Here is a 14,843-nt window from a genome sequence, read left to right on the forward strand (position 1 = left end):
GCAAGCGAAAGCATAATTTGTCGATTGTTCTCGACCACTTTGGGAGGAGCAGCATCCGATTGGTTTCGGTCCCTACCAACTGAATCTATTCACAACTAGAATCAACACAGTCGTGATTTCTGTGCAAAGTTCGTGGGCTGTAAAGCAGCGGATGTGACGGATAGGCAGCTGAAGGAGATCAAACAGAGAAACTATAATTCCCTAAGGGAATTTGTAGTCGTATTCAATGATATTCTGGTGCGATTACAGAACCCAGATATCGTGAGCATTCGCAACATCATGGCGGATGGAACCACAGATTGGAGCATGCGGGAGGAAATCATCCGCAATAAACCACGCACAGTGGCTGAACTCATGAAGATAGCAAAAGAATTCATGGAAGTGGATGATGTTAACAGGGAGCATAGAACTTAAACCCGGCGAGAAAGAGATGCGGCTAGATCCACCTCGGACAATCGCCGCCATCAAGGTCAAGCATATTCTAAGGGTAATCTGGTTCGAAAAAGCGATCGTTCCTTTAAAGGGGGGGATATCAAACACCATTGAACACGACTCGTCATGAGGTGTTACTTTGGATTGAGAAAAACCCTCTGAAAAAGGATGTGCAGTTTCCTGAGGCGAAAGGTCGAACCAATTTGGGGCGATATCCTAACAAATATTGCAGGTTCCACAGATTGAACGGCCATGGCACGAACGATTGCTATGAATTGAAGAGGGAGATTGAAAAGCTGATTGAGAGGGGCAAACTGAGTCAATTCATTAGAAAAGAAACGATTGATGAGAAAGCAACGCTCCCGCATGAAGTAGAAGCAAGGCCAGAAAAAAAGCAGAAAAAAGGGGTGATTAACGTGATAGCAGGCGGGATCTATGAGCCTCCAACAAAAAGGGCTCGTCGTGAACAGCGAAAAAGCAACACGCGTAGGGGGGATGCCCTCAACTACTCATTTGCGCGAATCACGGAGCCGCATGCGGATGCTTTGGTGATTACGATGGCCATTGAAGGATGGGACGTTAAGCGGGTCCTTATTGATACAGGCAGTTCTTGCAATGTCATTACTCGAACTGCATTCAACAAGTTGGGAATTAACGACGAGCGAGTGGAACATACGTTCATGGATGTAACTGGTTTTGGAGGTCAATCATCTCAAACAAGTGGACAGGTGGTGTTGGAGACAGAAATGGGCGACAAGAATCTAAAATGGCGAGGTGATCTAGAATTCGCAATTGTTGATCTCCCATTGGCCTACAACATAATTCTGGGGCGTCCGTTCCTGTCGAAAACGGAGTCGCTCATCTCAATGAAGCATTTGACATTGCATTTGCCAACAAACCAAGGGCGAGTCATTGTTGAAGGGGATCAACTTATATCTCAACAAGCTTATACATTGTCACTTGAACCGAAGCCAGATGGAGAGGATAAAGTTGATGAAAAGTTGCCGGCTGAAGCGTTAGGAGAAACAGAACTATTCGCCATCTCAAATGATAAGAACGTACGGATAGCGACAGGACTTCCAGAGGAAACGAAGAAAGCCATTACCGAGGTGTTGATCCAATGCGAGTCGGCATTCGCCGCTCCGAATGAAGTGCTGAAGGGGATAAGTCCAGATATAGCAACCCATCGTTTGAATGTGGACAAAGGTGCAACCCCAGTGCGACAGAAAAAGAGAGGACATGCTCCAGAACGGCAGAAGGCGATTGAAAAAGCAGTGGCGGATTTGCTAGAATCAGATGCAATTCGAGAAGTCACCTATCCGGAGTGGCTAGCCAATGTGGTTCTAGTCAAAAAGCCAAATGGAACGTACAGAATGTGCGTCGACTTCAAAGATCTGAATAAAGCTTGTCCGAAGGATATGTATCCGCTACCTAACATTAATATATTGGTAGATGGGACTACGGGATTTGAAGCTTTATCGTTCACCGATGTGAAATCCAGTTACCACCAGATACCAATGGAGAAGGCGGATGAGATCAAGACGTCGTTCATAACTCATCAGGCGACTTATTGCTTCAAGGTGATGCCCTTTGGACTGAAAAATGCGAGAGCAACATATCAACGGATGATGAACAAGATATTTTCAGACAAATCAGGCGAGAACTTCCCGATTTATGTGGATGAAATGATCATTAAAAGCAAGAAGATGCAGGACCACCCGCAGGATATTAAAGAAATCCTGGAAGTACTGATCAAATATGGCCTCAAATTGAACCCAGAGAAATGCACATTTGGAGCAAGAGCAGGAAAGTTCCTGGGTTTCATTGTTAGCGGCAAAGGAGTTGAGGCGAATCCTGAGAAGGTTAAAGCAGTGATGGAGATGAAGACACCGAGGAATATAAGAGAAGTACAGAGACTGAACGGGCGGTTGGTGGCATTAGGGCGATTCATATCATGCTCAGCTAGGAGATGTCTACCTTTCTACAATGCCATCAAAAAATCTAAGTCCTTTGAATGGACGCCGGATTGTCAAGAAGCATTTGAGGGGATAAAGCGATTGCTATGCTATCCGCCCTTGATGAGCAGGCCAGAGGATGGAGAATGATTTATTTCTTTACGTATCCGTCACCAGTATGGCGATATGCACGGTGATGGTGCGGGAAGAAGAGGGGCAACAATATCCAGTGTACTATGTGAGCAAAGTCTTAAAAGACGCAGAACTTCGGTATTCAAGGTTAGACAAAATGGCCCTCGCGGTGATAACCACGGCGGCTAGGTTAAAGCCATACTTTCAGGCGCATACTATCATTGTGAGAACTGGAATCCCAATGCGAAAGGTACTACAGAAACCTGACGCATCCGGCCGATTAATGGAGTGGTCAATTCGGTTGGGAGAGTTTGATATTCGCTACGAAGGAAGACCAGCTCTAAAAAGTCAAGTACTTGCCGATTTCGTGAATGAGTTCACGTGGGATGAAGACGAATGTCCAAAAGCACAAAAAGAAGAATGGAGTATGTTCACAGATGGGGCATTGTCCACAGATGGAGCTGGACTGGGAGTCGTCATTGAGGGACCGGATGTTATTCGCCTGTACTATGCGGCAAAGTTAACATTCGAAACTACCAATAATGCCGCGGAGTATGAAGCAATGATATGCGGATTGAAGTTGCTTAATGAACTTACGCCAGAAAGAGTGGTCATCTACAGCGATTCTAAACTCATGATAAATCAGATCACAAAAAATGATCTGGTGAAACAGGAGGATCTGGTCAAGTACCATCAGGTGGTCGGCAGACTGACGCAGGAGTTAACAAACAAGGGAGTCGTCTGGGAAATGGTGCATGTTCCGGGAGGCCAGAACACAAAGGCTGACGAGTTGGCAAAAGCAGCGGCGAGTAGAGAACTATGGAGTCAAAAAGCATGCAATTTGGAAATAAGGTCAGCACCAGCATTCAAAGTCGATCATATTATGGTCATCGAAGAGCTGGAAGATGATGAAGATTGGCGGATGCCCATCCGCCAATATCTGGAACATGGAGATTTGCCGGTTGATAAAAGCTTAGTCAGAAAACTAATTGGGCAGTCAGCGAGATACTCAATTCGAGATGGAACTTTATACCGGAAATCATATACATGTCCATGGTTGAAATGTATTAGCCGCAATGAAGGAGACTATGTACTGCGAGAACTCCATGAAGGAATTTGTGGCGCACATGAAGCATCCGCGGCGTTGGCAAGAAAAGTCAAGTTGATGGGATATTATTGGCCAAAGGTGGTGGAGGATTCCTAAAAGATGGTAGCGGAATGTCACAGCTGTCAAATCCATGCGAATGAAAAGCATGTTCCCGGAGCCGAACAAGTCACTATAATGACGGCGTGGCCATTCGTAACATGGGGGATCGATATAGTGGGCCCGTTCCCAGAAACGACAAAGAAAAGGAAGTACTTGATAGTCGCAGTCGACCACTTCAGCAAATGGGTAGAAGCGGAGGCAGTAACCGCTCAAACACCTGAGCGAATGATCGAGTTCTTACGAGAGAACATTATCATGCGGTTTGGAATCCCACAAACGCTTATAACTAATAATGGCACCCAGTTCAACTGTGTAAAATTCAAAGCATATTGCGAAAGCATGGGGATCAAAAATCATTTTTCTTCTGTAAATCATCCCCAATCGAATGGTATGACAGAGGTTACCAACAGGGCCATGATTCAGGGAATCAAGAAGCGGCTAGGCGATAAAAAAACATGTTGGGCGGATGAGATACCTCATATGCTATGGGCATATAGAACTTCTGTAAAGGCAGCAACAGGCGAAACACCTTTCTCGCTGGTTTATGGAGCCGAAGCAGTCCTGCCTGTTGAAATCAAGTCGCCTACAGATCGGATAATTTATTATTGTGACACCCAAAATCCTATCAACATTAGAGATGCATTGGATTCTGTAGAAGAACGAAGAGAAAAAGCTTACATGCAAATGGCAGTATACCGCAATAGAATCAAGAAGTATCATGACAGAAGGGTGCGAAAGGTGATAATCAACAAGAGCGACTTGGTCTTGAAAAAAGAGGATAAAATACAATCCAGAAAAGGCAAAGGCAAATTAGGCGTCAACTGGCTCGGGCCTTACAGGGTATCCAAGAAGCTGGGACCATCGACTTTTGAACTAGAAGAAATGAGCGGAAAAAAGCTCCCGCGCACCTGGAATCTAGAGAATCTACGCCTATATAAACAGGCCGAGTAGTTCAGGGAAATGACGAGTACTCTTTTTCCTTTTATGAGTTTTTCCCACTGGGTTTTCTGATAAAAGGTTTTAATGAGGCTTTGATCCCGCACAGTTTGTATACCCATGTAACAAGAAGTCTTTTTTCTTTATCAATAAAGATATTCGATTGTTGCATCATTCGCAAAACCTTATATTTAATCTTAAACACACATAAATGTGTTGCCTATTAAAGAAAGGCGGATGCATGATTACGCATCATTCGCAAAACCTTATGATTAACTTTATGATGATTTTTGAAAGAAAAATTATAAGGCATAAAATTAAGCGAATAAACGAGTACTCAAAAAATTGCGAAAAGGGTCTGGCCACCCTTATGAAAACAAAACTAACTACGAAAAATTACAAGTATGAAGTCGGCAAGAGGCAAGGGTCACATACGAAAATAACCGGCATTAAAGCGACGAATGATAAAACAACAATTGCACATATATGAAAAGCGGCGGCAAGGTCGCTCGGTTGATATATATACTGGCAGTTTGTTACATACAACAGTTCGGATATAAATAAAATTATACTACAGTTTCTTCTCCTTCGCCTCTATTGCCCCCTTCGCCTTCAGCGGCCCCTTCATCTTCTCCTGGGGGATGATCTGCTTCAAGCGAATCCCCAACAATCAAATCAGTAACCGCATCAGAGCGAGAAACATCTTGTTCAACGTGGGAAACATCTTGTGGTGCCCCTCCTTCTACGTTCTGATTTGGGATCTCACAGCTAATTGGAGAATCATGAAAACTCTGCCAATCCAGGAGAAGTACCTCATCCATATCAGCATCCTCGGCCTCCAACTTGTCCCATTTCTCAGCTAAATCATTTTCAGGAATGGAAACCTTGGGGCGATTAAGTACATGATCTGGATGTCCATGCTCATAAGCCGCATGAATCCGCTCTCCATACCAATATATGCGAGCACCATCTTCAGCTGTGATCTCCTCGGCCCTCCTCTTTTGCATCTCCAAGGCTTCCTTGGACGAATTCAGATCATCAATTACTTTCTAAAGCTCATCGGACTTAGCCTGGAGGGATTTGAGAGCTTCCTCCTTCTCGCTCATAGCCTTCTGACAAGCACCTTTAAGGACCTTTACTTTGCCTTGGACATCATCAAAAAGCGACTTCTGAGTCGCCAATTCAGTACCAAGGCTTTCCAACTCTCTAGCTCGTTCAGCATCCCTGCAGAGAGCACCCTCCGCGAAATTGATAATCTGCATATAAGACGATACGCGAATAAAAAGAGCGAATAAAGACATGCGTTTGAAGGATAGAACATAAGTGGAAAGCAATATACCTCTATAGCTCGCTTCTCAATCCCCTCCATGGCAGTCGGAAGCGGCACCTGTTCGCGCACACGAGAAGCGGAGGGAAGTCGCCCAAGGACATTGCATATGGAAGAAACAATGTCCCTACAGGAAAAGTTCACGGCTTTACCAAAGGTTCTGGTCCACCATCCGCTGATATCAGGAATCGGCTATGGATACACAAGGAGAAGGGTCAGGAGAACAGCGAAAACTGACAAGAGAAAATAAATAACGCAAGAAGAGCGAATAAATTATGATACCTCATGAAATGGGGGACCGCCCTTGGCTTTGGATGGAGTGGACGTAGATGTACCACCGACAGTCAAGGATACGGAGGTATTCTTCTTCCTAGGGCGAGAAGACTCCACATCCACATTACTCTTTCGCTTCCTATTTAAGGGAAGCTCCTCAGAAACAGAAGCGGGGCCCTGTGAAACGGAAGCAATTGGGGGGGAAGCCGCCTCAACAGAAGGAGTCGCCCCCACAGGAGAATTCGCCCCTGCAACAGAAGTTGTTCCCGCCATCCGCTTCTTCCTTCTCGCCAGGGCTTTCGCTTCCCGATCTGCAGCGAGTTGAGATAAAGGATCACCCCTGCAAAGGGTTAAAAGAAATCATCAACTTGGAAATAAGTTAATAGTACCTTGTACAAAAACGCGATAAGGGATATAGACAACACGATCTCCCTCGCGGTAGGCAATCGCTACTCGGCTTCCTAGCATATGGAATGCCTGATCATATGTCCATACAAAAGGGGGAGTGCTCTTCAAGAACTTTATAATATCGGATTCGTCTTTGCTGGGGTAACCAAAGTTCAAACTCTTTACATTGGGTCGGCCCCAGCAGCGAAGAAAGTTTGGATTCCCTTCATGGAACTTAATGAAGAAATAGGACTTATCCCACTCGCGGATTTTGTTCGACTTCTCATCAAAGCCGTAGTAACCGGTTTGTCGGATGAAAGTAAAGTACTCCCCCGAACTCTTGAAATGATGAAGCTTAGAGAAAATCTTGAGCGAGAGGGGAACCTCCAGACAATCCGCCAGAAATTTATCCAAGGTTAAGTCGGCCCATCCGTTGGGATGCAGTTGTCCGGGTGCGATTCCATAACCACCAAGGATGGAAGCAATCTCATCCGCCAGTGGATACGTGAAACCGCAGATAATCTGGGCGACAAAAATGGTGAAATACCCCTTTGGGTAGTCGCCCGGTCCTCTATTCTCCCCGGGAATGATGGTTTCCAGACCTTGGAGCCAAGGATACTGCTCCCGCAAGTCATCAATCGTCTCGCGGCAAACTAGGCTTCCCAACCTGTCCTTTTTTGGTAATAAACGGGGAGTTGGGACAGGTGGTGGAATCAACTTCGTAGGGTCAAAACCTAGACCCTCATCAGTTGTATTCGCTAGATGGAGAAAATCGGCGGGATGGGAATCAGACCAAGGAGAGCTGGTTGAAACTTCATCAACCATCTCATCAACCTCATGAGACACCTCGCGAACGTAATTTTCGTCGAACGGTGCGAAATCGAGGTCAGGGTTCGACATATTAACGAAGAAAGACGAGCAGAAATAAGAAAAGGGTCGAACGAGTTACAAGTTGCGGAAAGGAACACTTACATGTGAAAGAGAACATAGAGAAGAACGAACGCTAAAGGGTTGACGCCGGAGAAGAAATGACGGAGAACGAAAGAACCACTTTCGAATTTTTGAATATCCAGACGAAGATGAAGAGTCCCCTATAACATATGAAAAGACCCTAAAGGGCTCTTGCCAAACTAAGGGGGAGGCATGTGATGATCCGTGAAACCAAACAGGGCCGAATCATAAACACGGGCCCAACCTATACTTAGGCCCATGGTTCAAGATCAAACGGGCTCCGAATAAAGGAAGCGGGTAAAACGAGTAACTGTCCCGAAATCCTAAACGGAGCATTAAACCTCCCAAACCTCCCACTCAAAACAAACGAGACCACGTTTGTAGCCACGTAAGGGACGTGGCCTGGAAAGAGTAACCGCCCCCGGCGGTTACCTAGGAACACTTATAAAAAGGACATAGAAGCAAATGGGAATGTACATTTTTTCACATCTTTTCCCCACAATACCAGTATCAATTTACCAACCTTCCCATAAAATTGTTCTTACATATTGACAAAAATATGGTCCTTCCCCAAAAATGCAGCTCCCTAAATCGAAACCATAAATCATATGGTGGAACTTTTACGTTTTTTTACTAATTTTACGGTTTATGAACTAAAATTGATATTGAAATTCATTTTACACAACTGCAGTTTAATATTTGGATATTTATTTTGTCAACATGTAAATGTAATTTAAAAAATAAAATAAAAATGTTGTTGATTGCATCAGAACATAACAATATAATCTGAAATACCTCTTTTTGTAAATTAAATCATACCACATATCTCTATTTGTAAACTTTTAAACCACATATCTCTATTTATAAATAAGTCAAACCATAAGCATTATTTTTATACTCGTCTTTCTAATAATCTCTCAACTTTGAGATATATGTAGGAGCCTTTTTAAGGAGAACCGGACATTGAAATCTTGCTATTGTTATGTGTATAAAATCTCAAGTTAAGTCACATTAGGCAATTTTTAAAGGATTTTAATATTTTAGAGATCTCTTATTTAAATTCTATTGTATAAATAAAATTTTAATTAAAAGTCTTCATTTAAAGAGTGTCCGAACCAATCTCCAATCAAGAAATTAGAGGCATTATATATATATATATATATAGGGGTGAGATCCAGCGTGACAAGAGCTTAAGTTGTGACAATAAGCTTATTGTATGACATAACAAAACTACGTAGTTTTGATGATAATTAAAAAGGGTAAGGTGGCAAATTGGTAAATAAAATGAAAGAGATGATAGAGAAAATTGTTTTATTTTTTTTCTTTAAAATGCATTTTTCCAACTTTTCCAATCTCGTTTTTCAAAAACTTTTATACCGTTGGACTCGTCTTAATTAAACGGTCATTTTAAGATCCATGAAGCTCAAGTAAAAAAATTTCCGGTGAATGGAATCCGGGTGGGCGTTTTCCGTCGAGAAAAAAAAGTACCCAAAAAATTCTCAAAAAATTCTTGAAAATGTAAACCATTATTCTAAGAAACTTTATTTCTTGGGTCGAAATGGGATTTCTTACGGTTTAGTCCCAATAAAACGTTTTCCTTAATTTTATCCATTTTACATGCTTCAACAATTTGTTGGGCCTATACCGTAAGAAATCCCGCTTCGACCCAAGAATTAAAGTTTCTTATAATAATGTTTTACATTTTCTGGAATTTTTGGAGAATTTTATGGGCACTTTGTTTCTCGCCAGAAAACGTCCACCCGGATTCCGTTCACCGGAATTTTTTTTACTTGAGCTTCAGGGATCTTAAAATGACCGTCTAATTTAGACGAGTCTAATAGTATAAATTTTTTTTGAAAACCAAGGTTAGAAATATCGAAAAAATGTATTTTAAAGAAAAGAAATAAAACATTTTTCTGTTGGAACAATACAAGTATTATGGTGGAACAAATGGTAAACTGATTTGGAACAAATGGTACATTGATTTGGAACAATGTAAGTAGGACAAAAAATCGTGTCCAGAAAATTATCAAAAAAATTCAAAAACATGTAAAATATCATTTTAAGAAACTTTAATTCTTGGCTCAAAGCGAAATTCTTTACAGTTTTGACCCAACAAATTGTTGAAGCATGTAAAATGAATAAAATTAAGGAACAAGTTTTATTGGGACTAAACCGTAAGAAATCCCGCTTCGACCCAAGAATTAAAGTTTCTTAGAATAATGTTTTACATTTTTTGGAATTTTTTAAGAATTTTATGGACACTTTTTTTCTCGCCAGAAAACGCACACCCGGATTCCGTTCACCGGAATTTTTTTTACTTAAGCTTCAACAATCTTAAAATGACTGTCTAATTTAGAGGAGTCTAATAGTATAAAAAATTTCGAAAAACGAGTTTAGAAATGTCAGAAAAATGTATTTTAAAGAAAAGAAATAAAACAATTTTCTGTTGGAACAATATAAGTATTATGTTGGAACAAATGATACACTGATTTGGAACAACATAAGTAGGACAAAAAATGTGTCCAGAAAATTATCGAAAATTTTCAAAACATGTAAAACTTTATTTTAAGAAACTTTAATTTTTGGCTTAAAGCGAGATTCCTTACATTTTTTACCCAACAAATTGTTGAAGCGTGTAAAATGGATAAAATTCAGAAAAAAGTTTTATTAGGACTTAACCGTAAGAAATCTCACTTCGACCCAAGAATTAAAGTTTCTTAGAATAATATTTTATATTTTCTGGAATTTTTTGGGAATTTTCTGGACAATTTTTTGCTCACCGAAAAACGTCCACCCGGATTCCGTTCACCGGATTTTTTTTTACTTGAGCTTCATGGATCTTAAAATGACTGTTTAATTAAGACGAGTCCAACAGTATAAATTTTTTTGAAAAACGAGTTTGAAAAAGTTAGAAAAATGTATTTTAAAGAAAAAAAGTAAAACAATTTTCTCTTTCCTTTTATTTACAAATTTGCCACTTTTCATTGGTTAATTACACAATTGGTCATTGTCACACAATAAGGCTTGTCATACCATAAGAGATGTGTCACACCTGATCTCTCCTCTCTCTCTCTCTATATATATATATAATGCATCTATATAGGAATACTCTATATAGGAATAACCTCTCAAACGTTATTTGTTATACACTTTTCAAGTCGCACATTAGAAACTATGCCTCTATATAGTAATAATTATATATTTATATGTATATATATTAAGAATTCAAACTAAATTATAAAATATTTAAAAAAACTATTGAAATTATCTATGAATTGGAAACAAACTACAACTTGAAATTATAAATATTTAGTATTCTCATTCATGTTTACATTTTCCCATAAAACTCTTTCAATTATCTATATATTGAAAACCTAAACTCTAAATTGAAATTCTAAATATTTAATTTGTTACATTAATGTCTATTGTTATACATTATATATAAACCATGTATGTCTATGATAAAAATCTAAAATTTTATGTGTTGAGAAATTTTATTATACCAAACTCTATTTAGTAATAACATCCCAATTGTTATACAAATAGTCTGATCCCAAGTGTATTCCTATATATAGGTTTTACTGTATATACTTAGTTCTACCTAATATTTTCCCACATAGTGTATTTCACTGTATCATATAGTATAAATTATAAAGCATTAATAGACAGAAAAAAGAAAATAATGTAGATATATTAATGGCTGAATAGATAGAGGAAACATATAGTAATTACATGTTAGAGGGAATTAAAAATATATATATGACCATATCTGAAATTACTACTTTTAAAAAGAAAATTAAAATAATATATATACAGACGACTACTCTGCCCAATAAGAAAGAGAGTATTGTCGGATGAGATTAGGTATCTCTCATCCACCTGTCGATATCTAACATCTTCACAATTCCCAATTTTAACCCTCTAACCAATACCATCTCATCACGTGATTCTCTCTCCATGTCATCCTTCTACTTTCTCTCTCTATTCAAGAAAACGACATGCCGTTTTAATTACTTACCATAGAACAACAACGCTGCCGTTTCATGCACTAACGTGTCCAGTAAATCCTTCTCCACTTCAATTACAATCCCTTCTCCTTCTTCACCGAACGCCGTCTCACTCTGCACCTTCACTGCCGGCGGCATATCTTTCTCGATTAACGCATCAATGTCTTCGAGAACTCGACAATCGGCGCACGGGAAGCTTCTCACTTTTGAACACAAAACATCTATCAAATCCGATCCTTTCAGATTACTAATTGATGAATTAACCCAAGGTTTGATGTTCATGTACGGCTTTAGAATCTCAGCTAAGATTTCATCGACGAGGTGAAAAATTAACTTTCTGTTGCACCGGTGGCTCAATAATTGGCTGGAGAAACATTCGAGATAGTGAAAAATTGAAGGATCAATTGGATGGGAAGGAGAAAACCACCTTGTAAAGGACACCGGAGTTTCTTTTTCTATGCCAGTACGTTTTAGAATCCTAGCAATGTACTCGAATTCTGCTGCGATTTCCCGGTTGTCTCCGGTGAAGGTTGTAATGGTAAAGGTACCGTTAGATTTGCCTCGGGGATCGGGCGTAGTAATTTCTTGTTGTTTGTACGAATGGCTCGAACAACTAGATAACTGTGAGCTACGCTTCGATTCTTGAGCAAGATTGGGCATTACCTGTAATATAAGACCATGTATATAGATACTTCAGATATAAGCAAGGAATGAGCATATTTAAATCAGTATTCATTCAAATCAGAAAAATAACATTAAAAAAGAAAAATTACCTGTTTCTGAGGGATCTTTGTGGCGGGTGGAATAGGGTCTTTTTTGACCGGAAGGAGTGTAGGGACGGTAATGTTTTGAAGATCGTTTGATAAAGGGGATTTTTTGAATTTTTTGTCGGGAATGTTTGCTCTTGTAGCTGTTGGTGTATGCACAAATGCATCTTCTTTCTTGTTTTGCGGTGGTTTTTTCTTCAGCCTAGGCGGCGGTGGTGGACCGAATCTTTCCTCCTTCACCGCGGCTTTAGGTCTGTTTAGCTGCTGGTGACGGCGGCCGTAGTACTCCCTGGTCTTCTGCGGCATGATATTGACGACCGGTGTTTTCATATTGTTTTTGGGTTCCAAGAATTTGAGTCTTGGTGAACAAGAAGCTTTTCCGGGACTTAAATAATCAGCATCTTCCATTGTTTTCTTGTTCTTGAATTGGCTAAGAATCTCTTGATCTCTGGTTTTGACAGTGTTTGTAATGTCTAACCCAACTCTTCTGGTAACACTTTCTTTAACTTGTTTAACAATCTGCCTAGCATAATGGCCTGGACTTCTGTTTTCTTGATCTTCATTACTAATTCTCAGCTCTCTTCTTTTTGAAAAACGAGAGAGAACAAGTTCTTCACTTGGACTCATGTTTTCTTTGTTGATTTGAAGTGATAACCGGTGTTCCACATCTGATTTTCTCGCTGATGACATTCTTGGCGTCTCCGGCAATGAACGTGTACCGGAATAATCATTTCTCTTGCTATGAAAAGACTGCCGGCGACCACCACATCGGTTGTGGTTTAAATTAGACTTTTTTGGAGTAGTGAGAGTTGAGGTTGGGGAGTGACATTGATCAGGTAGGATGTCAAGACCCATTAATCTAGCTACCAAATTAGGAGTTTTAGTACTTGGGGAAGAGCTTATTTCTGAGGAGGAAGACCCATTTGTTTTTATTTGAATACCCATCTGCATAAATTTCAAAAACAATCATTAGATTTCCAATTTACATGAATTTGAAGAGAATAAAAAAAGAGAGATTGAACTTACTGGAATATGTAAACATTCATCTTCATCTGGTTTTGAGGATTTAGGAGATGGGGGGTGTTCTAATTCCAAGCTATTTCTCGGTGCTTCAGGAGGGGGGTTTTCAGGGGGGGAAGATTCAGAAGGGTAATGTTGGTGTGAATTGGGGAATTTTAAGTGATGGAAATCAAATAACTGAAAGACAGAACACATACAACCAGTCCCAGAAGTGGTTATTTTTTCATTATCTTCAACTTCTAGTCTTCCTCCTCCATTCTTGGAGGAACTTCTTTTGCCCATTTCTAGTATGCACTTTCTAAAAAAAAAGTTTAGAAAAAAGATACTGGTAATGAGAGGAATCAAGAGCCTGAATTAGGAGGAGGTGTCTTTTATTTAGATAAATGAGAGAGAGGTGTGAGGAGGAAGAAGCGAGAAAAGCGGATCCATGGAAGCATATAAATGAGGATTTGAAGAATTAAGTACAAGGAAAAAGGAAAAAGATAATAGTATATATTTGATGCTTATTCAGTCACTCACTCCCAAGGAGACCAAATCTGCAGTTTCTCTTTCACTGGTAAAAGGATGACGATATCAGCTCTGATTCCTTTTTACCTCATGGGTTTTATTTAAATAACAGGTGGTTTATATTGGGGATCTGTAAACTTATTTTACCCTTCTCATTTTGTTTCAATATTATGAAAGGTTCGGGTACTATTCGAGTAATATTTGTGACTAGTGAATTCAAGATATTTGTATTTATATTTTTTCTTTCCACTAATTATGTCCATGTAGTTGTATTTAAAACGATTTTTATTGGTCGGGAGTATTATACTAGGGGGACGTTTGGTTTAAACTTTGAAATCGGAATCGGAATTGAAATCGGAATGTGACGGAATCAGAATCAGAATGATTATTTCTTAATTTTGTTTGGTTCAATCTGGAATCGGAATCTAATTCCTTTTGAAAATGTTTGGTTCTTTAATTATCGGAATCGGAATAAATATAATATTTATTAAAAATAATTTATTATATGAACATTATAAAATAATTCATCAAATCATAATAAATATAACTTCAATAAAACAACAAATTATTATAAAAACCATTGAAATATTATTCATGAATTTTGTTTAAATGTTAACGTTATGAAATTACAAAAGAAAATAATAAATTATTTTTTTTATAGAAAAAACATGTATAATCATCTCATGTTTAAAGGATTTAATATATAAAACTCCATTTTTTTTAATACAGTAGTGGTACCGTGTTGCTTGATTCCTGTTGGAATCAAAACTGATTAACACCCCATTAACAAGGAATCACTCATTTCATTATTGTAGGGAGTTACATTCCTATTCCACTTGTTAATTAGCCTATCCAAACGATAGCAAAGGTAATAACATATTTCCATTCCCATTCCACAACATGTATTTTATAAACCAAACACTTCCTAGGAGTACTGTA

General features: G+C 39.3%; 1 protein-coding gene across 1 annotated transcript; it reads right to left on the bottom strand.

Annotated features, from left to right (window-relative positions):
• Positions 1 to 11,306: 11,306 nt before the first annotated feature.
• On the bottom strand, positions 11,307 to 14,079 carry LOC136226187 (uncharacterized). Its single transcript, XM_066014540.1, has 3 exons — positions 13,404 to 14,079; positions 12,384 to 13,322; positions 11,307 to 12,273 (listed from the first exon to the last, which is right to left on the bottom strand). Exons 1-3 carry the CDS (start codon positions 13,677 to 13,679, stop codon positions 11,614 to 11,616), a joined length of 1,875 nt encoding a protein of 624 aa, XP_065870612.1. The 5' UTR covers positions 13,680 to 14,079; the 3' UTR covers positions 11,307 to 11,613.
• Positions 14,080 to 14,843: the final 764 nt, after the last annotated feature.

This window comes from Euphorbia lathyris, chromosome 1 (genome assembly GCF_963576675.1).
Source record: "Euphorbia lathyris chromosome 1, ddEupLath1.1, whole genome shotgun sequence".
Taxonomy (NCBI): Eukaryota; Viridiplantae; Streptophyta; class Magnoliopsida; order Malpighiales; family Euphorbiaceae; genus Euphorbia; species Euphorbia lathyris.